A 24,258-nucleotide genomic window follows, 5' to 3' on the forward strand; every position below is an offset into this window, starting at 1 on the left:
AAATGTATTGAAAATGTAAATTATAAATATCTCATTTACGTAAGTATTCACACCCCCTGAGGCAATACTTTGTAGAAGCACCTTTTGCAGCGATTACTTCTGTTGAGTCTTTCTGGCTGAGTCTCTAAGAGCTTTTCTACACCTGGATTGTGCAAATTTTCAAAGTTTGTCAAACTCAAAACTCAGGGACATTCACAGTCTTCTTGGTATGCAACTCCAGTGTAGATTTGGCCTTGTGTTTTAGGTTATTGTTCTGCTGAAAGGTGAATTCGTCTCCCATTCGTCTGGTGGAAAGCAGACTGAACCAGGTTTTCCTCTAGGATTTTGTGCTGATCTCCATTATTTTTCATTTTTAACCTGAAAAACTCCCAAGTCCTTAACGATTACAAGCATACCCATAACATGATGCAGCCAGCACTATGCTTGAAAATATGAAGAGTGGTACTCAGTAATGTGTTGTATTGGACTTTCCCCAAACATAACACTTTGTATTCTACACTAAATGTGAATTGCTTTGCCATTTTTTTTTTCAGATTTACTTTAGTGCCTTGTTACAAACAGGATGCATGTTTTGGAAAATTTGTATTCTGTAAAGGCTGCCAATTTTTCACACTGTCAATTAGGTTAGTATTGTGGAGTAGCTACAATGTTGTTGATCCAAATAGCGTAGGGACGAAATCGAGTGGTTTGCTTCCAAAAACTGGGCCGCAACTGGGTGGGTCCAGTTTTTGCATCTAATGGTGCTACGATGCTCCGAGATTCATACTTTTAATTTGTGCTTTTAATTTTGACCAAAAGGACAATAAGATACATCAAAATCAAATCAAACTTTATTTGCGCCGAATACAACAAGTGTAGACTTTACCGTGTGTCACGCCCTGACCTTAGTTATCTCTGTTTTCTTTATCATTTTTGGTTCGGTCAGGGTGTGACGAGGGTGGGTATGCTTGTTTTTTGTATTGTCTAGGGGGTTTTGTATTGTCTACAGGTTTTGGTAGGTCTAGGTAAGTCTATGGTGGCCTGAATTGGTTCCCAATCAGAGGCAGCTGTTTATCATTGTCTCTGATTGGGGATTATATTTAGGTAGCCATTTTCCCTTTTGGTTTTGTGGGTTCTTGTTCTACGTTTAGTTGCCTGTCTGCACTAGCCATATTAGCGTATCGGTTTGCTCAGTTCTTTAATAAATAAGAATGTACGCTTACCGCGCTGCGCCTTGGTCCACTTCATACGACGACCGTGACACTGTAAAATGCTTTACTTTACAAGTCCTGAACCAACAGTGTAGACCTCACAGTGAAATGCTTTACTTTACAAGTCCTTAACCAACAGTGTAGACCTCACAGTGAAATGCTTTACTTTACAAGTCCTTAACCAACAGTGTAGACCTCACAGTGAAATGCTTTACTTTACAAGTCCTTAACCAACAGTGTAGACCTCACAGTGAAATGCTTTACTTTACAAGTCCTTAACCAACAGTGTAGACCTCACAGTGAAATGCTTTACTTTACAAGTCCTGAACCAACAGTGCAGTTCAAGAAGAAGAAACTATTTACCAAGTAGACTAAAATAAAAAATTATAATAAAAAGTAACACAATGAGAATAACAATAATGAGGCAATATACAGGGGGTACCGAGTCAGTGTGCAGGGGTACAGGCTAGTTGAGGTAATCTGTACATGTAGGTGGGGGTGAAGTGACTATGCCTAGGTAACAAACAAACAGCTGGTAGCAGCAGTGTACAAGAGGGGAGGGGAGGGAAGGGAGGGGAGGGGGGGGGGGGTTAAATAGCTGCCTTAGTGGAGGACGTGATAACACCTTTGATTGGGATCTGTTTCCCTGTTTGGGTGTGGTTGAAGGATCTACATTTGTAAGTGCTATTGCATTGAGCGCAGCCATTGGCTCAAATAGACGAGTGTGCAGGGATATTTCAGGGTGGTAGAGTCAGAGTTTACCAATTGAATACAATATGTCACAATACATTATTTACCATTCATTTCTATTCTCTTCCGCTCAGACGCACCGTGGCGTTCGAGGCTTGGTCCATGGCAAAATGCTCATGGCTACGGAACAGTACGCATCCACTACCTGAGCATCGTGACTCCCAGCCCCTGGGAGTCATCTGAGACCTGAGTGTGACTGTTGGTACTAACCGCTCAGCCATAACAGAGAATCCCGCTGCAGGGAGGTTCTGTGAGCCCAGGATTGTGAGAGGACCTGGGAGTTTTTCCTCTTGAACAGGAGTTGCTACTCCACGATCCAGTAGTCGTCATCATGTTTTGGATGTGTGGAGCAGTGGAGGCTGGTGACTTGAAACAATTTAGGAGGATGGGAGATTCACGGTATAGGCGCGGAACGCACGGAGACCACAAAGTGTCTTTCAAAAAAATCTTCAAGGACTGATTATTTGAGCCTAAAAACATTTAATAAAGACATTCAGGTGGCCTGAAGAACTGAACAACCGTAGCCTTCTACCTTGGTTTGATTTGAGTGCAGCTGATATCTAATGTCTCGAGCAGAATAAAAGCTAACTATTTCCCTTCACCTGTCTCAGCAAGGGAGTATCCACCATGAGACCCTTCTGGTGTTAATCACGGTGCCTCCACAAACCAACCCCTCTACACAATCTGTAGCCACGAGTTGAAGCAAGCACTGTTCTGTGGGCCCGAAGGAGGCAGGGGGAGAGTGTTTGGTAGGAAGAGAACGTTTGGGGAGGAAGAGTAGGATGAGGAGGAGGAAGACGAGGGGGAGGAAAGCATTGTGGAAGAGTGTTCGGGAGAAGGAGGAGAGCGAGAGCTGGATATCATCATGATGTCTCTGGGATAGAGAGGAGGACCACAGAGTGATGGGGCAGCCTGGTCTCATACAGTAGACATAACATATTAAAATGAAATCCGAGACACTAAAATGTGTATGATACGTTATGTTTGGTATGGTTACATAAGACAGAAGCTTAGTTAATTAAAAAACTAAAGGAGGATGGTTGGTCTGGGCGGATGGGTAGACTTATGACTGAAAGGTTGCGTGTTCGAATCTCATCACGGACAACGTTAGCATTTTACCTAATTAGCAACTTTTCAACCTCTTACTACTTTCTAGCTAGTTTGCAACTACTTAGCATGTTAGCTAACCGTTCCCTTAATCCTTTCAGCTTAACATTAAACCTTTTGGATAATCCTACCACTAACCCTATTCCTAACTTTAACCCTTAAATCTAACTCCTAAACTTAACCCTAACCTTAACCCTTAGCCTAATCAGTGTCCCGGGAAACCAGCCCTTAAAGTCTGTCCCATTGCGTGGAAAATAAGTAAAAAAATATATTTTGACAGGCAGTCCCATTGAGACCAATGTCTCTTTCACAAGGGAGCGCTGTATACACATAATTTACAAAATACAATTTAATACAAATATACCAAAATGACACATTCCAGAAAAACAATCACATGAATCGTCTTTAACATATTCAACAGGGCTTTGATTAGATCCTTTAGTTTGACTGTCTTTTACAAAAAATGTTTGCTGGTTGCTGTCTTAGCGACTGTCCTGCTTCTTCTTCTGTGACTGTCCCACCCAACCTGGTCTCAGAGCATTTTGTATTATCTTGTATTTAAATCCGAGATGCTCCATTTAGTATGATGTGTTACGTTTCGTATGGTATGTATTAATTTGTGGATGTCCATTATCCTTTTTTACGATATGTTACAAATCTGCAAAAAAAAATGACAATATGTTACAAATTTGCGAAACGTATGATGTGTTAGGTTAGATTACTCGTTGGTTATTACTGCATTGTCGGAACTAGAAGCACAGGCATTTCGCTACACTCGCATTAACATCTGCTAACCATGTGTATGTGACCAATAAAACTTGATTTGAATTCCAATTTGTGGCTAATTGGAATAGCTAGGTGGCTAACACTAACGTTAGTTAGGCTTAGTCCTATAATAAAATGGAAATTCAATGGAAATTCTCAATTGATCATGCTTTTTAGGCTAGGCTTAATCTCAGTGTTTCAACAACTCACGTGAGCTCGTAAAATGACATGTTTAAGATATGTTACTGTATGATTGGTTAAGATATGATCACATGTTTAAGATATGTTACTGTATGATTGGTTAAGACATGATCACATGTTTAAGATATGTTACTGTATGATTGGTTAAGACATGATCACATGTTTAAGATATGTTACTGTATGATTGGTTAAGACATGATCACATGTTTAAGATATGTTACTGTATGATTGGTTAAGACATGATCACATGTTTAAGATATGTTACTGTATGATTGGTTAAGACATGATCACATGTTTAAGATATGTTACTGTATGATTGGTTAAGACATGATCACATGTTTAAGATATGTTACTGTATGATTGGTTAAGACATGATCACATGTTTAAGGTATGATTGGTCAAGACATGTTTTATGATTGTACATTATGATTGTAATAAACATTCTAAAAAATATAAACCTAACATGGAACATTTTCAACTATTTTACTGAGTTACAGTTCTTATAAGGAAATCAGTCAATTAAAATAAATTCATTCGACCCTAATCTATGGATTCCACATGACTGGGCAGGGGTGTAGCCATGGGAGGGCACATGCCCACCCACTGAGGAGCCAAGCCAGCCAATCAGAATTTGTTTTCCCCCACAAAAGGGCTTTATTACAGACAGAAATACTCCTCAGTTTCATCAGCTGTCCAGGTGGCTGGTCTCAGATGATCCCTCAGGTGAAGAAGCCAGATGTGGAGGTCCTGGGCTGGCGTGGTTACACGTGGTCTGCGGTTGTGAGGCCGGTTGGACGTACTGCCAAATTCTCTTAAACAACATTGGAGGCGGCTTATGGTATAGAAATTAACATTAAAGTCTCTGGCAACAGCTCTGGTGGACATTCCTGCAGTCAGCATGCCAATTGGATGCGTCCTCAACTTGAGACATCTGTGGCGTTGTGTTGTGCGACAAAACTGCACATTTTAGAGTGGCCTTTTATTGTCGACAGCACAAGGTGCACCTGTATAATAATACCTCTGCTTAATCAGCTTATTGATCTTATTTATGCCACACCTGTCAGGGGGATGGATCCTCTTGGCAAAGGAGAAATGGTCACTAACAGGGATGTAAACAACATTGTGCACAAATTGAGAGAAATAAGCTTTTTCTGCAAATGAAACATTTTTGGGATCTTTTTTTTATTTTAGCTCATGAAACATGGGACCAACACTTCACATGTTGAGTTAATATTTTTTGTTAAGTGTAGTTTTGGTGCGCATAGAATGGAATCATGAGTGCATTCAGATGTATGGTCCGCGCAAACTTTATTTCACAAACAACGAGTCATTTTGTTTAGGACAATCCAGCGTATGATGTCATCTTGTACATAAAAACAGTGACCAGAAATATCGACACTAAATTACTTCAGTTACAGTGCTTTCAGAACGTATTCAGATCCCATGGCTTTCCACTTTTTGTTTTAAGGTTACAGCCTTATTCTAAAAATGATTCAATCACCCCCCCCTCAATCTACATAAAATACTCCACAATGACAAAGCAAAAACTGTTTTGAATTTTTTAGAAAATTTGTTAAAAATAAAAACAGAAATATTACATTTAAGTATTCAGACTCTTTATTGATTTAAATAATTATTCAGACCCTTTCCTCAGTATTTTGTTGAAGCACCTTTGGCAGCGATTACAGCCTCAAGTCTTCTTGGGTATGATGCTACAAGCTTGGCACACCTGTATTTGGGGAGTTTCTCCCATTCTTCTCTGCAGATCCTCTCAAGCTCTGTCAGGTTGGATGGGGAGTGTTGCTGCACAGCTATTTTCAGGTCTCTCTAGAGATGTTTGATCGGGTTCAAGTCCGGGCTCTGGCTGGGCCACTCAAGGACATTCAAACTTCTCCCGGGTCGTGGTCCTGTTGGAAGGTGAACCTTCACCCCAGTCTGAGGTCCTGAGTGCTCTGGAGCAGGTTTTCATTCAAGGATCTCTGTACTTTACTCTGTACGTCTTTCCCTCGATCCTGACTAGTCTCCCAGTCCCTACCACTGAAAAACATTCCTACAGCATGATGCTGCCACCACCATGCTTCAGCGTGGGGATGGTATTGGCCAGGTGATGACGCTTGGAGGAAGAGTTCAACATCGGTTTCATCAGACCAGAGAATCTTGTTTCTCATGGTCTGAGTCTTTCGGTGCTGTTTGGCAAACTCCAAGCGGGTTGTCATGTGCCTTTTAATGAGGAGTGGCTTCAGTCTGGCCAATCTACCACAAAGGCCTGATTGGTGGAGTGCTGCAGAGATGGTTGTCCTTCTGGAAGGTTCTCCTCTTCTCTCCACAGAGGAACTCTAAAGCTCTGTCAAAGTGACCATTGGGTTCACCTCCCTGACCAAGGTCCTTCACCCCAATTGCTCAGTTTGGCCTGGCGGCCAGCTCTAGAACAAGTTATGGTTCCAAACTACTTCAATTTAAGAATGATGGAGGACACTGCGCTCCTGGGGACCTTCAATGCAGCAGAAATGTTTTGGTACCCTTCCCCAGATCTGTGCCTCAACATAATCCTGTCACGGAGCTCTATGGACAATTCCTTCGACCTCATGGCTTGGTTTTTGCTCTGACATGCACTGTCAACTGTGGGACCTTACATAGACAGGTGTGTGCCTTTCCAAATCATGTCCAATCAATTGAATTTACCACAGGACTCCCCCTATCAAGTTGTAGAAATGTCTCAAAAATAACACACCTGAGATCATTTAAGTCTAATAGCCAAATACTTATACACGGTTCTGATTTTAATAAATGCGCAAATATTCAAAGAAATCTGTTTTCACTGTCATTATGGGGTATCCGGTGTAGATTGCAAGTTCAAAGCGGCCATCACTCAAAACCCCCAGAGAGCTCAGACATCAGGTATAGCATGTTATGGTACAGGCACGTTGTATCCAAACCTGCCATTTTCATCCCGTATGAGTGTAAAGGGTTAAAGGATCAGTCCAAAACCAGATTTTCTTGTGTTTATATACAATGTCCAAAATGGAGGATGGAAGAATATTGAAAATGTCAAATGCTTTTTAGTGTAAAAGCTGTTTGAGAAAGGATGACCTGAAACTCCGGCCTGTTCTTGGTGGAATGGAGTATTGGCCTGCTTGGTGATATCAATGTTCTATTAACCAATAAGAACATACCAAAACCTCTGCCCAATAAGAGCTCGTTTTCAATGTTCCCCTCCCCCACTCAGAAGACCAGACAGTCAAAGCAAAATCTTTGCTTGAGAAATAGCACCTAGCTAAGAAGCATTCCCCCCCCTCCCCCCCATCTCTCACAGTAAGATACTTAGTTGTTAGCCAGAGAGGATTTGACATTTGCAAAAAAAAATATTTTTAACAGCTGCTTTTGAACTTTTAAAATTAATAAAATAAAAACAATTGACAGGAATGAAGTGCCTTTTATTTTGAAAGGAGAACATAAAAAGCAACGCAGTGACATCATCAATCCATCCATGTCATCTCTCCTTCCATCACACAGTAACCACGCAGGACGGTGCCTACACAATACGCCAAACGCTTTGGACTTTAAATAAAACATAGAAAAACCAGGTTGGGGAGGGCTGGGGGGGGCATAGTGGCAGGGGGTTAGGTGGTCAAAAGGGTAGAGGTCATGTTCAGTCATCTTCATCCCAGTCTTTCTTGCCTGTGGGGGCTTTGGGTCCACCTGCCGGTTTGGCCATGATGATCTGAGAAACACACACACACACACAGTCAGTCATTCTACCATTGTGAACATTGTTGTTGATCTGGCTTCCTGTAAACATGCAGCATGCATTCACACACTGTCAGTTGCTACAGAAACATCAAACATGGTTATATCACAGCAGTGTGCGAGCATTCGCCTGAAAATAAAAGAAAATAACGTTATGGTTATTGTCACACGGTAGCACTACAGTCTCATTAACATGGTTATCTTGTTATATTTAAAAACACACAGCTGTGAGAGTGAGTATCCATGCCATTTCCCCATCACAAATATATACCCCCCCCCCCCATTAACAGTGCATATCCAAAACACACAAACATGACAGCAAGGTATCTGCAGGTTCCATGAAATGTAATTTCTTTAATAACGTTTTAATGAAACTCGGAATGCAACTTAATATCGAGTGAGGTGGCAACAACTACGCAGCGACACAACACACAGGAAACACCGTAGACCTTCTAACACTGAATCTAAGACTTAAGGCCTTTAATCAGATAAATGTATTTAAGAAACCGAAGACACCCTGTGAGTGAGTGTTTTTGCCGTGCCATTTGACCATCACACACAGTGAGTGTTTTTGCCGTGCCATTTGACCATCACACACAGTAGGTGTTTCCGTGCCCCCCCGTCACACACAGTGAGTGTTTCCGTGCCCCCCCCGCCACACAGCGAGTGTTTCCGTGCCCCCCCCGCCACACAGTGAGTGTTTCCGTGCCCCCCTTCACACAATGAGTTTTTCCGTGCCCCCCCCCTTCACACACAGTGAGTGTTTCCGTGCCCCCCCCTTCACACACAGTGAGTGTTTCCGTGCCCCCCCCTTCACACACAGTGAGTGTTTCCGTGCCCCCCCCTTCACACACAGTGAGTGTTTCCGTGCCCCCCCCTTCACACACAGTGAGTGTTTCCGTGCCCCCCCCTTCACACACAGTGAGTGTTTCCGTGCCCCCCCCTTCACACACAGTGAGTGTTTCCATGCTCCCGCCCCCCGTCCCCGTCCCCCAGCACCTGTCAGTGTGTACTCTGTCCTGTTCAGAAAGGTTAGTGGTGTGTGTCAAAATGTTCAGGCTCGTCTCCCTCGTCCTTGTCCCAGTGGCCTTGCTGTTTAGGAGCCCGGGGCCCACCTGCTGGCTTAGCCATGATAATCTACACACAAACACCCCCCCCCCACCACAAACACACAGATTAACACACATCCTGTACATTTTCTACAGGATCCATGGTGGCTAATGAGAACTCGGGAAAGAGAAGTGAAGACGGCAATTAAAAAGATGAAAACAACATTTTACTCCGATTGACCTGCAATGAGAAGATGAGTGTGTGTGTGTGTGTGTGTGTGTGTAGCTGGTCCAGTAGGAGCACAGTGAATGAAAGTGGTAGGGATGTGTACGCCACCCCCCCGTCCCCCACTTCAAGACAAATTGGATACGTATCTAGCTAGATACATGGGCTCGGATACGATATACAGGAACTAAACTTTTAGTTCGGTTAGAGGAACGAGTCGATGGGATTCGGGTCGATGTACAAACACATCCATCTAAATTCAAAATCTCCCGCAGGCGGAGCTCATGAGTCGACACGAGTAAATATCATCTATGGTGCAAGTAGGAACTGGGTGGTTTCGAGCTCTGAATGTTGATTGGCTGACCAGCCATGGTATAATACACCCCCCCCCCCAAAAAAAAAATGTAGGGCCCTAATTACGTTGATAACCCGTTTATACTAGCAATAAGGCACCTCGGGGGATTGTGATATATAGCCAATATACCACAGCTAAGGACTGTGTCCAGGCACTCCGCGTTGCATCGTGCTTAAGAACAGCCCTTAGCCGTGGTATATTGGCTGTATACCACACCCCCCCGGGCCTCGTTGCATATGAAGTAGGCCCCAGAGACCAGCCCACTATTGGATGGTACAGACGTATACTTTGATCCCAACGATCTGAAATCAAAACACATTTGAGGTTGTAACGTATCAATGAACCCAGTCTGTGTGTGTGTGTGTGTGTGTGTGTGTGTGTGTGTACCTGGTCTACTCGGAGCACGGTGATAGCAGCGTTGGTAGCTAGTTTGATACCCCAGTGTTTGACCAGGAAAGGCTCCAGGATCCCAGCTTCAAGCATGTCCTTCAGAGCAGCACCCTCTCCCTGTGAACACATACATTACACACAACCCGTCAGCTTTGTAAAGAAACCATTTTTTTTTTAAAAAGGCACGCTTATACACCTCCATGGAAATCAACAGAACCTTAATGTCTTGAAGTGCACTGGATTTAATGAGCCTGGCGTGCCAGCAGAGCTTCATTGGAAAACATCTGCCAACCTGGTACACTGGGCAAACTAAACCAAGTGCACCTTGTCACGTATAAGGACCCGCCCCCCCCGCCCCGAAAAAAAACAGGAAATGCAACAGGAAGAGACTTGTCACACACCTCGATGTCAAAGCCCATGTTCTTGTTGCCCTCATGATGCACGGCGTACAATTTGGAGATGAGCTCGTTTCCCTTGATGCCAGAGTTCTCTGCCAACGCTCTGGGCACCGCCTCAAACGCCTCAGCAAACTTCTTAATGGCATACTGCTCCAGACCAGGACACGACTAGAGAGAGGAGGAGGGGGGGGGGGGTCAGGCAAAGTTGTTCATGACACACTGCTCCAAGACCGGAAACGACTAGAAAGGGAGTCATACTAGTTAAGTGTGTTTAAAAACGACACATTCGTAAACACACACACACACTTCCGTGTTCCGTACCTCTCCGTATGACGTGATCTGTCTAGCCAGTTCTATCTCTGTGGCTCCGGCACCTGGCACCAGTCTCTTGTCTCGGACCAGAACCTTGAAGGTGTTGACCCCGTCGTCGATGGCTCGCTCGATATCATCCATCCGGTTGTCAGTGGATCCTCTAATTACCAGGGTGGAGATGGCACCATCCTCTTTCTCTGGGAAGGAGGAGGAAGAGAGGTGGAAAGAGAACGACTATGAGATGGCACCATTGCAGACTGTGTCTATAGATCGTGGACCACAGGGAGAGACTTTAAGTGAGTTTGTTTTGTTTTTCCAAACATACAGAAATGACGAAGTTTTTGAAAACGACAAGACTTTTAGTTGGGAAGTCTGTTCTCACCGTGTTTGAAGACCACCACCTGAGTGTCTCCGACCTCATCCAGGTAGACACTGTCACAGTGACCCATTTCCTCTGGAGTGGGAGGGGTCTGGGGGGGGGACATAGGAATGGTCCGTTTCAGTTTTGACTTGGAAGAAGCACAACTTACATTCATTTATTTTATCGTGTTGATTGTCTGGGGCCAAGTTAACCTCCCCTTTTCATGTTAGAAAGTCAGGACCCTCATGCATTTAGGGAAAGAGGATTATTCATTCTTTTAATAATACATTATTTTGTACATGTATTAAAATAAGTTTGACCAATTCCAGTCCCCTTACTTACGGGTCCTCCACAGGATAATGTTTATGATGGACCAAAAAGCTCAGTTCTAGTGACTTAAAACACTTTTTTAAAAAAAACTAATATGAATAAAGATACCGACACTAAAATATAAGTCTCGCCTCCAAATCAGCCCAAGGGCTCCCTCTTAAGGGCTCCCTCTTAAGGGCTCCCTCTTAAGGGCTCCCTCTTAAGGGCTCCCTCTTAAGGGCTCCCTCTTAAGGGCTCCCTCTTAAGGGCTCCCTCTTAAGGGCTCCCTCTTAAGGGCTCCCTCTTAAGGGCTCCCTCTTAAGGGCTCCCTCTTAAGGGCTCCCTCTTAAGGGCTCCCTCTTAAGGGCTCCCTCTTAAGGGCTCCCTCTTAAGGGCTCCCTCTTAAGGGCTCCCTCTTAAGGGCTCCCTCTTAAGGGCTCCCTCTTAAGGGCTCCCTCTTAAGGGCTCCCTCTTAAGGGCTCCCTCTTAAGGGCTCCCCTCTTAAGGGCTCTGTTGAAAAGCTGTCCCTAAATCATGTTTGAAACTACAGCTGATTTTGTAAAACGACACAGTTTGACGGTAGTAGAGAAATAAACCTGGGCGGGATCCCAGTTTCCAATCGCTACCAGGTTAATTTCTCTACTCCAGTCAACTGTGTCATTTTACAAAATGAGCTGTAGTTTGTACATGTAATACAGATACACAATAATGTATTATTAAAATAAATGAATAATCCTCTTTCCCTAAACACACACGATGGTCCTGACTTAACATAAAAATGGGGAGGTTAACAGGAACAACAAAAGGACAAAGCTGTTTTCATGGGGCACATGTAACTTTGAGTCTGGAGTGTAACGTTCATCTTGCATAGATCACATAACAAGCCGGCTGGGTAAATGGGTAAACCCGTCTACTGTGGGGATAGGATTTTGTTTAAACAGTACATGGTGAAAACAGTAACGTGGACAGATCCATCCTGGGAATAACTTCCGCAGCAGCGACTGTAGGCGTACACACCGTTGTCTTGAGTTGAGAACCGTGGCGGTGCGCATTACGGACTAATTGGGCGCCAGATAGCCGGGCCTGGTAGCCTAGCAGGTTCAGAGCGCCGGGCCAGGTAGCCTAGCGGGTCAGCGCGCCGGGCCAGGTAGCCTAGCGGGTTAGAGCGCCGGGCCAGGTAGCCTAGGGGTTCAGGGCGCCGGGCCAGGTAGCCTAGCGGTTCAGAGCGCAGGGCCAGGTAGCCTAGCGGTTCAGAGCGCCGGGCCAGAAGGCCTAGCGGTTCAGGGCGCCGGGCCAGGTAGCCTAGGGGTTCAGGGCGCCGGGCCAGGTAGCCTAGCGGTTCAGAGCGCCGGCCAGGTAGCCTAGAGGTTCAGAGCGCAGGGCCAGGTAGCCTAGCGGTTCAGAGCGCCGGGCCAGAAGGCCTAGGGGTTCAGGGCGCCGGGCCAGGTAGCCTAGCGGTTCAGGGCGCCGGGCCAAGTAGCCTAGCGGTTCAGAGCGCCGGGCCAAGTAGCCTAGCGGTTCAGAGCGCCGGGCCAAGTAGCCTAGCAAGGCACTTGACCCTAAATGCTTCTTTAAGTTGTTCTGGATAAGATCATCTGCTAAATGACTCAATGTAAAATATGAAACTCCCGTCATGTAAACATAGCAGTGTCAGCGACAACCACGCATGTCAGTTCAGCGCGCACTGTAACAGTAATGTATTTATTAGGGAAAACATTTATGGAGGAATATATTTCGTAGAACAGACATGAATCTGTATTAGGCTGTCATCACCTCAAGAGGTCCATGGATGCAAGCCTTGCACGATTAATAAAATTAACCAATATATTCCTGTGTAGTTACCGACTGGTTTTCTGATTCACACCCCTACTTTGTGTAACTGTCTGTATTCCCAGTCACGTGAAATCCATAGATTAGCGCCTAATGAATATATTACAATGGACTGAGTTCCTTGTATGAAGGAAACAAACCATTGGGTACGAATACAGTCAACACCCACGCTACCCTGTCAGTAAGGAGGAACTCACCAGTCTAGGCAGGGCCACAGCGCCGACCGTCTTACACAGTCTCCTCAGATCCCATTTAGAGTTCAGCCTGCAGGAGACACGGGTTTAGTAACACAGAGAGACAGGATCCTGAAAGGACCAGCCGCTAATGTTCAGTACCACCACCAGTAAGACCTACCAGCTACCCCATGTAACCCCTTGACTAAAACTCTCAAAACCATCTTAACTGACGAACTAGAGCAGCTGGTACCCTACCTGACGACCATGAGCTGGGACCCTACCTGACGACCATGAGCTGGGACCCTACCTGACGACCATGAGCTGGGACCCTACCTGACGACCATGAGCCGGGACCCTACCTGACGACCATGAGCCGGGACCCTACCTGACGACCATGAGCCGGGACCCTACCTGACGACCATGAGCCGGGACCCTACCTGACGACCATGAGCCGGGACCCTACCTGACGACCATGAGCCGGGACCCTACCTGACGACCATGAGCCGGGACCCTACCTGACGACCATGAGCCGGGACCCTACCTGACGACCATGAGCCGGGACCCTACCTGACGACCATGAGCCGGGACCCTACCTGACGACCATGAGCCGGGACCCTACCTGACGACCATGAGCCGGGACCCTACCTGACGACCATGAGCCGGTACCCTACCTGACGACCATGAGCCGGTACCCTACCTGACGACCATGAGCTGGTACCCTACCATGAGCTGGTACCCTACCTGACGACCATGAGCTGGTACCCTACCAAGAGCCGGGACCCTACCTGACGACCATGAGCCGGGACCCTACCTGAAGACCATGAGCTGGTACCCTACCTGACGACCATGAGCTGGTACCCTACCATGAGCTGGTACCCTACCTGACGACCATGAGCTGGTACCCTACCTGACGACCATGAGCTGGTACCCTACCATGAGCTGGTACCCTACCTGACGACCATGAGCTGGTACCCTACCATGAGCTGGTACCCTACCATGAGCTGGTACCCTACCTGACGACCATGAGCTGGTACCCTACCTGACGACCATGAGCCGGGACCCTACCTGAAGACCATGAGCTGGTACCCTACCTGACGACCATGAGCTGGTACCCTACCATGAGCTGGTACCCTACCTGACGACCATGAGCTGGTACCCTACCAAGAGCCGGGACCCTACCTGACGACCATGAGCCGGGACCCTACCTGAAGACCATTAGCTGGTACCCTACCTGACGACCATGAGCTGGTACCCTACCTGACGACCATGAGCTGGTACCCTACCATGAGCTGGTACCCTACCTGACGACCATGAGCTGGTACCCTACCAAGAGACGGGACCCTACCTGACGACCATGAGCCGGGACCCTACCTGAAGACCATTAGCTGGTACCCTACCTGACGACCATGAGCTGGTACCCTACCTGACGACCATGAGCTGGTACCCTACCATGAGCTGGTACCCTACCTGACGACCATGAGCTGGTACCCTACCTGACGACCATGAGCTGGTACCCTACCATGAGCCGGTACCCTACCATGAGCTGGTACCCTACCTGACGACCATGAGCTGGTACCCTACCATGAGCCGGTACCCTACCATGAGCCGGTACCCTACCTGACGACCATGAGCCGGTACCCTACCTGACGACCATGAGCCGGGACCCTACCTGACGACCATGAGCCGGGACCCTACCTGACGACCATGAGCCGGGACCCTACCTGACGACCATGAGCCGGGACCCTACCTGACGACCATGAGCCGGGACCCTACCTGACGACCATGAGCCGGGACCCTACCTGACGACCATGAGCCGGGACCCTACCTGACGACCATGAGCCGGGACCCTACCTGACGACCATGAGCCGGGACCCTACCTGACGACCATGAGCTGGGACCCTACCTGACGACCATGAGCTGGTACTTGTTGGCGTAGTGCAGCGCCATATCTGCCACTTTGCCACCGGTCACCACTACGTTGGCGCCTGCCTCAGCGATGGACTTGACTTGGGCTTCCATCATATCCTCCTCTCCCTTACTGAAGTTAAGGAGCTCCTCCGCATTGTTAATCAACACTGTACCCTGCGGAGGGAGAGACATCATTATTAATCAACACTGTACCCTGCGGAGGGAGAGACATCGTCACATTCTCTCCTTTAATGAAGTTAAGGAGCTCTTCTGCATTATTTATCAACACTACCCTGCAGAGGGAGGGAGGGAGCCAGGGGGAGGGAGGGAGGAAGGGAGCCAGGGGGAGGGAGGGAGCCAGGGGGAGGGAGGGAGCCAGGGGGAGGGAGGGAGCCAGGGGGAGGGAGGGAGGGAGGAAGGGAGCCAGGGGGAGGGAGGGAGGAAGGGAGCCAGGGGGAGGGAGGGAGGAAGGGAGCCAGGGGGAGGGAGGGAGGAAGGGAGCCAGGGGGAGGGAGGAAGGGAGCCAGGGGGAGGGAGGAAGGGAGCCAGGGGGAGGGAGGGAGGAAGGGAGCCAGGGGGAGGGAGGGAGGGAGCCAGGGGGAGGGAGGGAGGGAGCCAGGGGGAGGGAGGAAGGGAGCCAGGGGGAGGGAGGGAGCCAGGGGGAGGGAGGGAGCCAGGGGGAGGGAGGGAGCCAGGGGGAGGGAGGGAGCCAGGGGGAGGGAGGGAGCCAGGGGGAGGGAGGGAGGAAGGGAGCCAGGGGGAGGGAGGGAGCCAGGGGGAGGGAGGGAGCCAGGGGGAGGGAGGGAGCCAGGGGGAGGGAGGGAGCCAGGGGGAGGGAGGGAGCCAGGGGGAGGGAGGGAGCCAGGGGGAGGGAGGGAGGGAGCCAGGGGGAGGGAGGGAGGGAGCCAGGGGGAGGGAGGGAGGAAGGGAGCCAGGGGGAGGGAGGGAGGGAGCCAGGGGGAGGGAGGGAGGGAGCCAGGGGGAGGGAGGGAGGGAGCCAGGGGGAGGAAGGGAGGGAGCCAGGGGGAGGAAGGGAGGGAGCCGGGGGGAGGGAGGAAGGGAGCCGGGGGGAGGGAGGAAGGGAGCCGGGGGAGGGAGGGATTCAGAGGGGTAACATATTTCCATCCTACCTTGGTTTCTGTGACCATGCAGTCGAAGGGGCAGGAGAAGACTGCGATCTTGGCGTCTTTAATTGACGTGACATCTCCCTCCGTCTCCTTCTTGAACACCATCCCATGGAGCACTGAGGACGAAGTCAGTCCGCAGCCCTGCAGACACACCAGAGAGCAGTGTAACAGACCCCCCCAACCAGTAATATCTTGCTGTGTTTTGTAAGCGTACACCTAAAATACCATTGTGATTTCGGCTTCTAAACTCCAGTGAGAATTCATCAGACAGCTCTCTCTAGACTGATGTCTAGCTTCCTTTTCTCTGGTAAAAATCCAAGATTCACTTCAAGCAAAACATAATGACCAATGCAATCGTTTTTGTACTTAAGTCATCGGATTAAAAAAAGAAGCAGCTTTTTTTCTGCTGAATGTGTTGCACTGAAGTATTTCCTAAAAGGAAAAGAACTCGAGCATCACCTCCTTGATCGCTCCACTGACGCAACAACAACAACAACAGCAACAAAAAAAACACTTCACTTCGATATAAAATGCTGCTGGAAATGGTTTAAAATTGCAGACAGACCGAGACTGTTCTGTAGCAGTGTGATCAAGGACACTCACCAGGATCTTGCAAACTCTGACGTTGTCCACACTGAAGTTACCAGACTCGGGGAAGATGGAGACTAGAACGACAAAAATGACCACAACAATAAAAAAATCAACATCCTATTTATTTGATTCATTGGCTGTGCCTAAAAACATCCAAATCCTTATTTTCTTCATTCCTATCAAAGCCAATTGCAATGATGCAGATTGGTTAAGGCCTGGGGGGGGGGATTGCACAGAAACACACAAAATAAATTCTGTAAAGTGATTGAAAAAAAATAGGCACGTTTTCAGTGTGCTGCACACAAAAAACTTGTTCTGATATTCACACCTCTACAACACAACGGCTTTCAAGTACTTTTTCCAGGCACTAATATTTATGTTCAAGGCCCATCAATGTGTAAATAGTTCAGATCGTGCAGTTCTTTCTGGTCGCCACCAGATGCCAGTATATCTCCGCAATCTCACGAGGAGGGAAAAAAGCAGCAGTATTCAACACTATCTTGAAAAAGTTCAGCTCAATAATAAGTTGTTTCACTAGTTCTTTACTACATATACATGAATGGTAACTTTAGTCAGTACCGATGTTTTCATTTGAGTAGTGAGGAGCAGAGTTTTGGGACAACACACCTACCTGGTGAACACACACCATTTCCTAGTCACATTACTACACAATTCCAGCTTAATGACTTTTTCAATTGGGCATTTGGGCATCTACTACTTAATAGCTACGAAAAAGCATCTTGCTTCTAACTGGCAGCTTTAGTTAGTTAGTGTCGCCTGTCGAGAGAAGGGGAGGAAAAACGGCACGTGAACGGTCACCAGAACCGGGCTCCAGAGTGCCGCAGCGGCCTAAGGCACTGCTAGAGGAGTCACTACAGACCCTGGTTTGATTCTGGGCTGTAACACAGCCGGCCGTGATTGTGAGTCCCATAGGGCGGCGCATAATTGGCCCAGTATCGTCCGATGTTAGGGTTCCGACGGGGTAGGCCGTCATTGTAAATAAGAATTTGTTCTCGACTGAGTTGCCTAGTTAAATAAAGGATATATAAAATACTCTGACCTGACCAGCTCAAACCCGGTCCTGGAGGGCCGAAACACTTCCGTTTTTTTTTATTCTACCTGGTAGTTAATTGCACTGACCTGGTGTCCCAGGTCTGAATCAGCCCCCTGACTAGAAGGAGAGGATGACAACCAAAAGTGTTTTGGCCCTCGAGGACCAACGTTGACCACCCCTGCTGTAGGCTAAATCCTAAATAAATCTTAATTGATAAATTCTCTACCGATTTGTCCATAGCTGTGTTTGAATACTCATATTAAGCGCACTAAGTGACGTGAATTGAGTATATAATATGCTTATTGGTCATAGTATGGATAGTTAGTATGCCAAAATGTCGTATTAAATTCGCCAAAATACGAAGAGGACACTATTTCTGTACTTTTATGGCCCACAATGCAATTATTCAGAAAATGGGCATGGCTTCGCAACATTTTCAGATTTGAAGAAAATGGCAGAAAATATGAAGTCTGACGAGAGCAAATCAAAAATGAATTGAACTTAACGGCAAATGTTAAGAAAATGTTAAGCAATGTAATAAATGACATTTCAAATAAGTAACACGCTGACAATTTGTTAAGCTGTCCTTACGAACCTTGTAGCATATCATTACAGCAGTATGTACAGGATATGTTAGTTAGCTAGCTACCTCGTTAGTTGGCTACTTATACAGCAACATTTCCAGTATATTAACAATGTGCTATCTAACTAACTACCCAACGTCTATGGACTTGATTATTCACTCCATTCATAGCTAAGTGGTGTAGCCGCGGTGCGTTTCAATGGACATTGTTAATTCTGGCCATCTCCTCCCGATATCAGAGATCTCTCGGGCACCGTTGAAAACAGCCGGTAAAATGCTGGCAAAAAAAAAAAAAAGCTAAATAAGTTACCAGCAGCACAGTTACCAACGCTCTGGATAACCAGCTCTGCTAGGGAGAATAAAATGGCCAGAGTGAGGTGATCTCTTATTTGTGTCTGGATGTAGTTAGCCAGTTAGCCAGGATGAACTCTACTCCTCAGCCAGAGCGTCCAGTGAAACGCTCCCAAAGCCAAAAACTCTGAATTTACAAAACGGACAAATCCGACAACACTCTGGGCACTGCAGACTGAATTTATGAACACACACGAAATTGTTAAAATGTTAAGCTAGTCATTTGTTATGCTAACTAGCTAGCAAGAGGTTGCATAGCAACAGCATCAACTTTCTGTAGACAGGCGAAGAGCTAGTACACTCAACTGAAAGGAAACTTAGTTTACAGTGTACTAAAATTAACTAATAGTATATACTCATTAAGTATGTAGTATACAGTATGTTAGTATGAGTATGTAGTATACAGTATGTTAGTACATGTACTCATTAAGTATGTAGTATACAGTATGTTAGTATGAGTACTCATTAAGTATGTAGTATACAGTATGTTAGTATAAGTACACATTAAGTATGTAGTATACAGTATATGTTAGTATGGGTACTCATTAAGTATGTAGTATACAGTATGTTAGAATGGATACTCATTAAGTATCCAGTATGTTAGTACGAGTACTCGAACACAGCTCATGTCTCTTACCGCAGGCCTGAGCGATGAGGTTGGCCAGGAAGTCTTCGTTGCCGTACTGTTTAGACATGACTGCCGGGCGGATCATAGCGGTCGCCTCCTCTACATCGTGAAGGTTCTTGGCCGAAGCGCACACGCACTCCGGGAGGAGCTCCAGACTCTTCTTCATCGCCAGCTCATAGCCCTCAATCACCTGGAAGAAAGAGACACACACACACACACACACACAGGGTTATGTGTCAGGGAAGTCCTTGTCAAACAGGTACATACAGACATATCATAGACAGATCCTTGTCCATTTGTCCTGAACTTTGCCGTTTTCATTGCGTGTTCCTATGGGTCAGCGTGTGGTGCTACGGGATTCAGGATTATTTTGACAAAAGCAACGTAGCGTAAATAATTATTGAGGCAGATAAAAGGAAAGTTAAACCAACCAATTAAAAAAAAACGATCTACCGGAGTGTAAGTCTCACCATGGCACCGATCGTGGCGATACGTTGGCACATGAGAATTACTAGAAATATGGCCAATAGTAGTTCGTTATTCTATCCCACCCACGCTGGATTTCACAGGCTACCCGAGACATGAAACAGCTAGGTGGGAGGGATACATACTGTTGGCAATTTATGAATATGTAAATGGGCAATGGTTTAAATGGGTAATAGGAACACGTCAACCACTACATTTGTATTGGACACTGCAGGTTTTGTTTTTGCTAAAATAAAGTGTTATTTTTATATATTATATTTTATTTTATAGGTTTGACGTCATTATGTCCAGCTGTTTTTAATCAACACAAGATATTTAAAATGGAAAACGCACCCTAGCAGTCGTCACCTCTTATTTTCTATACAAACTTATGTAATGGAAATGGAAACACAGCTAGTGCGTACCTCTGACACAGAAAGCCCCATGCGTAGCAGCTCCTCTGCCAGCTCCAGCAGTGCTCCAGCGAACACCAGGACAAAGTTGGTCCCGTCCCCCACCTCCTGCTCCTGCATGTGGGACGCCATCACGACCATCTTGGCTGCTGGGTGCTGCACCTGGAGGAAGAACCACACACAGGGAACGGTTACGCTACGAAGCCCCCGGCGACCGGGTTGCGAAGCCCCCGGCGACCGGGTTACGAAGCCCCCGGCGACCATTGTCTTATGAAGGTTTATGACCATTCCTGGAGTCTTCATCCAACTCCAGTCCATAAGAACTACTGGTTGAGCAGACTGTCTCACCTCCAGCTCTCTGAGGATGGTAGTGTGTGTTGTGGCAGTGTGTGTGTGTGTTGTGGCAGTGTGTGTGTTGTAGTGTGTGTGTGTTGTAGTGTGTGTGTGTGTGTTGTAGTGTGTGTGTGTGTGTTGTAGTGTGTTGTAGTGTGTGTGTATTACATCTCACCTCCAGCTCTCTGAGGATGGTAGCAGCATCGTTGGTCACAAACAGCTTCTCCAGGTGGTTGATCACCATCTTGTTCATGCCTGAAGATTAACCAGGAAAAAGGTCAAGAACAGTCTCATTTAGGACAGAGTCAGACAGACACGGATATCGATGCTGTCCACCCACACCAGACACGCTGGACACGCAGGTTGAAAATATCCAAACAAACTCTGAACCAACTATATTAAATTGGGGACAGGTCGAAACACATTAAACATTCACGACCATTTAGCTAGCTAGCTTGCTGTTGCTAGCTCATTTGTCCTGGGATACAAATTCCGTCTTCTTCTTCCTCTTTGGACTTTATATGGCGGTTGACAACCAACTTTAAGGTTCATTACCACCACCAACTGGACTTGAGGGTGGACCTCACGTTCATCTTTCAATCACCCACTTGGGTATATGCTCCTAAAAACCAATGAGGAGATGGGAGAGGCGGGACTTGCAAAGTTCTATTTTAGCGCCTGGCCACGCAGATGATCCTTTGCCGCGTGCGAACGGTTTGGATGGCGTGATGGAATAACACGTGTACATTTTTTTTTATTTTTTTTTACAACGCTCGCACACGCAATGTGAGCGCTGTGGTCGTCGACATGTTAGGATGTATGTGGTCTAACATAAACGACAAAGGACAGGCGATCAGAGAGACAGACAGATCTCACCGTTGGGTCCATAAGCAGTACGTGTAGTCTGAGCCAGTTCCTTACAGGCCTGAATGTTCCTGAACACGGCTTCTTCCAGACCAGAGTAGTGCTGGGGGGGGGTGACCAAGCAAAAACACAAACGGTAGTCAGTACATTTTCCTCCCCCACTCTTACACACACATAAAAAAATCCCATGACTTTTACATTACTTCCCATGCCCAGTAAGAAAAAACACGAAACCTTTGTACACTCACTAATGTAAGTGGCTCTGGATAACAGCCTACTTAAATGACTCATGTAATGTAAAATACTTACGCTACGATACAGAATACACAGTACAGAAAATAACTTATTTCCCCAAACAAGGACAGTGAAAGACTTGGATTTGATTGAAGAACAAACATTTGTACTAGTTGTGCATATTAGCTAGCTAGCTATTTCCCATTGAGGATTTAGCTTTCCAATGGAACAATACCAGAGGCTAAAAAAAAACCGGTATAAATGGATACGCCCGAATTTGACATTTCTGATTGTTAGTTCATTATTGTATCCATGTAAAAAACCAGTTGACTCATAAGTGTAAAACCCGCAGTTCTGAGGCAATGCCTTATTAGGCATTAATCTGACCATTAGCGCTGCTAATCTGCGATGCTTGACAGATTTTTTAATTTTTTTTATATAATCTACATTTTATTTACCTGTATTTTAAAATAGGCCAGAAGATCCGAAAAAAAAATTTTAAACACGTATTTAACTAGGCCAGAAGGTACCAACCATACCCTTAAACTTGTTTACACTGCGATGCAATCGGGTCTGAACGCAAACCATGGATACATTAATTAAGACAGTGCGCAGCATGCCGCAATACCGGTCAGGAAAACGTACCGATATGCTACTGTCCTCCAAATTGTATCTTTATCCACACTGCTCCATCGAGACGATTGAAATGCTGCATGTTTCCCGGAAAACGGGCCCTTTCTTCGTCATTCTAACTAGCAGATGACACGTTGAACCAAAGGAATAGACCGTTAGTGCCGTTGCAAAATGGCCTGGGTGGCTATTGCTAGATGGGGATGCAAAGGGCCGTTTTCAGAGGAGGAGGGGGGGGGGGGATAGCAGCATTTCAATCTTCTCGATGTACCAGTGTGGCTAATGGTACCATTTGGAGTACAGTGGCACATCCCATCCCTGCTTCATCGCATCTTTAAATGTAATCATGAACCCAGTGCAGCTCAGTGTAAACCAGAGTAGGGTCGGTATCTTCTGGAAACGAGCTGCCTAACTAATCCCATTCACTAACAAGGAGCAGGGAGGCTATTCATGTTAGCTGGCTGAGGAGGTTAACCATTGTAGCTAATAAGTATAGCTAAACCCCACCTACAATGCATCTTCTTATAATCTTATTTTAACCTTAACTCAAACCGCTAACATTTTGCCTAACCTTAAATTAAGACAAAGCTTATTTTGTGTTTGCATACATTTTTAGGATAACCAGATTTGTGGCTGTGGTAACCACTTTAGAGTGACAACGTCCTCGTCTTAGCTCACTACAGTAGCTATCAACTACGCAGTGACAAGTTAATAGTAGCTGCACCCTTAAAGTCGACAATATCCGAACTACCGTTTCTTAAATTATTGTTGCTGTCTTCTAAATAAATAAAAAAAACACTTTTTTTTTGTTGAAAGACAGACAGACGAGTATGAAGTCAGTTAATCTTTGTATGAATGAATGACAGCCCGCATGGGACGCTAGTTAGCTAACTATGCTACATAAATCAGATGCTGAGGCTAGTTAGCTATTAGCACATCATAGCAACCAACCACATGTTAGCAATGCGTGAAAACGCATTTTTATCCCATCCACTTAAGAAAACAATTTCCACGACAACAATTACAATTGAGACATTTTAAACAATTTCCCAAAAAGCAAGATGAAAAAGTACCTCAGTACCGAGGTTTGATACAACAACAAAAAAACAGGGAGGGAAAATATTTCACGGCCTTGCGGCTTTCTAGAAGTCTCCACATGACTTGACACAGTGCGTAACCTGAACTTCCCCGGTCACACTACCACTCTTTGGCTTTTAGGTTTAATTTTAACATTTATTTAATCTTACCTTTGCGCCATCCTTCAACATTTGGGCGAAGCCCGGTGCTTTCGGTACATGCATAGCCATTTTTTTATGTTGTTTTTGCAACCCCTGTAACCAAGATGTGTTAGCGGCAGCGTGGAACTCGGCAGTTGCACAAAGCCAGAAGAGAGATCGGGAAGTGCTCTGTTGAAAAGGCGTCCACAACTACGGAGGGATGCACAGGACATACATTACATTTGGCGTTTTCGAATTAAAAAACTGTATCCAGTGAACTCAACATGGAGGGGACGACACTGCCCTCGGACTCTCATTGTTAATACAGACAAGCCATACTTGTTAACAACTACTGTTTTATGAACACAATCTGTAGTTTTCCAGTAAGCTAATTTTACATTTGTTTTTTAAACTATGGATGGACGGATGAGTCAAAATCAAATCACTGGTCGCATGTAGTTTAGCAGATGTTATAGCGGGTGCAGCTAGCTAGCGCCTATCAAGTACACAAATCATTAAACATAAAAAATCAAGAAAATACAAATTAAAGACATCAAGAAAAGTCTAATTAACAACCAAAATAGCACTGTAACAGTAATCCAAATGCAAATTATACCAATACGGATTAATTTACTTAAAATATACTTAAAATGTTATGCACAGCAGTAGATATACAAATAATGGTATGTACAGC

The 24,258-nt window shown here is 46.0% G+C and overlaps 1 protein-coding gene and 1 long non-coding RNA gene across 9 annotated transcripts in view; one reads left to right on the plus strand and one right to left on the minus strand.

Moving 5' to 3' along the window:
* The window catches only part of LOC149970321 (uncharacterized), a 225,759-nt gene that overhangs the window by 130,529 nt on the left and 70,972 nt on the right, over nucleotides 1–24,258 (plus strand). The window lies entirely within an intron of this gene.
* Nucleotides 7,427–24,041, minus strand: cct8 (chaperonin containing TCP1, subunit 8 (theta)). 8 transcript variants are annotated; one of them, XR_016493123.1, is made up of 15 exons: nucleotides 23,595–23,888; nucleotides 21,496–21,586; nucleotides 20,795–20,874; nucleotides 20,299–20,448; nucleotides 19,418–19,598; nucleotides 16,805–16,866; nucleotides 16,205–16,342; nucleotides 15,070–15,248; nucleotides 13,188–13,254; nucleotides 10,873–10,960; nucleotides 10,500–10,687; nucleotides 10,182–10,346; nucleotides 9,607–9,897; nucleotides 8,760–9,524; nucleotides 7,427–7,734 (listed from the first exon to the last, which is right to left on the minus strand). XR_016493123.1 is itself a non-coding variant. In XM_090226173.1 (15 exons), the coding sequence occupies exons 1-14, from the start codon at nucleotides 23,652–23,654 to the stop codon at nucleotides 8,793–8,795; spliced, it is 1,674 nt and encodes a 557-aa protein (XP_090082299.1). In that variant the 5' UTR covers nucleotides 23,655–24,041; the 3' UTR covers nucleotides 7,427–7,734; nucleotides 8,760–8,792.

This window comes from Oncorhynchus mykiss, chromosome 29 (genome assembly GCF_057628025.1).
Source record: "Oncorhynchus mykiss isolate SJ-2025 chromosome 29, ASM5762802v1, whole genome shotgun sequence".
Taxonomy (NCBI): domain Eukaryota; kingdom Metazoa; phylum Chordata; class Actinopteri; order Salmoniformes; family Salmonidae; genus Oncorhynchus; species Oncorhynchus mykiss.

Bases quoted from the DNA above. Each gene is read 5' to 3' on its own strand.
- cct8 (XM_090226173.1), bottom strand. From the start codon at position 23,654: ATGGCTATGCATGTACCGAAAGCACCGGGCTTCGCCCAAATGTTGAAG. The intron at 16,867-19,417 runs GTAAGAGACATG...TTGTCGTTCTAG, and splicing joins CCTCATCGCTCAGGCCTGCG to TCTCCATCTTCCCCGAGTCT. The intron at 16,343-16,804 runs GTGAGTGTCCTT...GTGTGTCTGCAG, and splicing joins TCAGAGTTTGCAAGATCCTG to GGCTGCGGACTGACTTCGTC.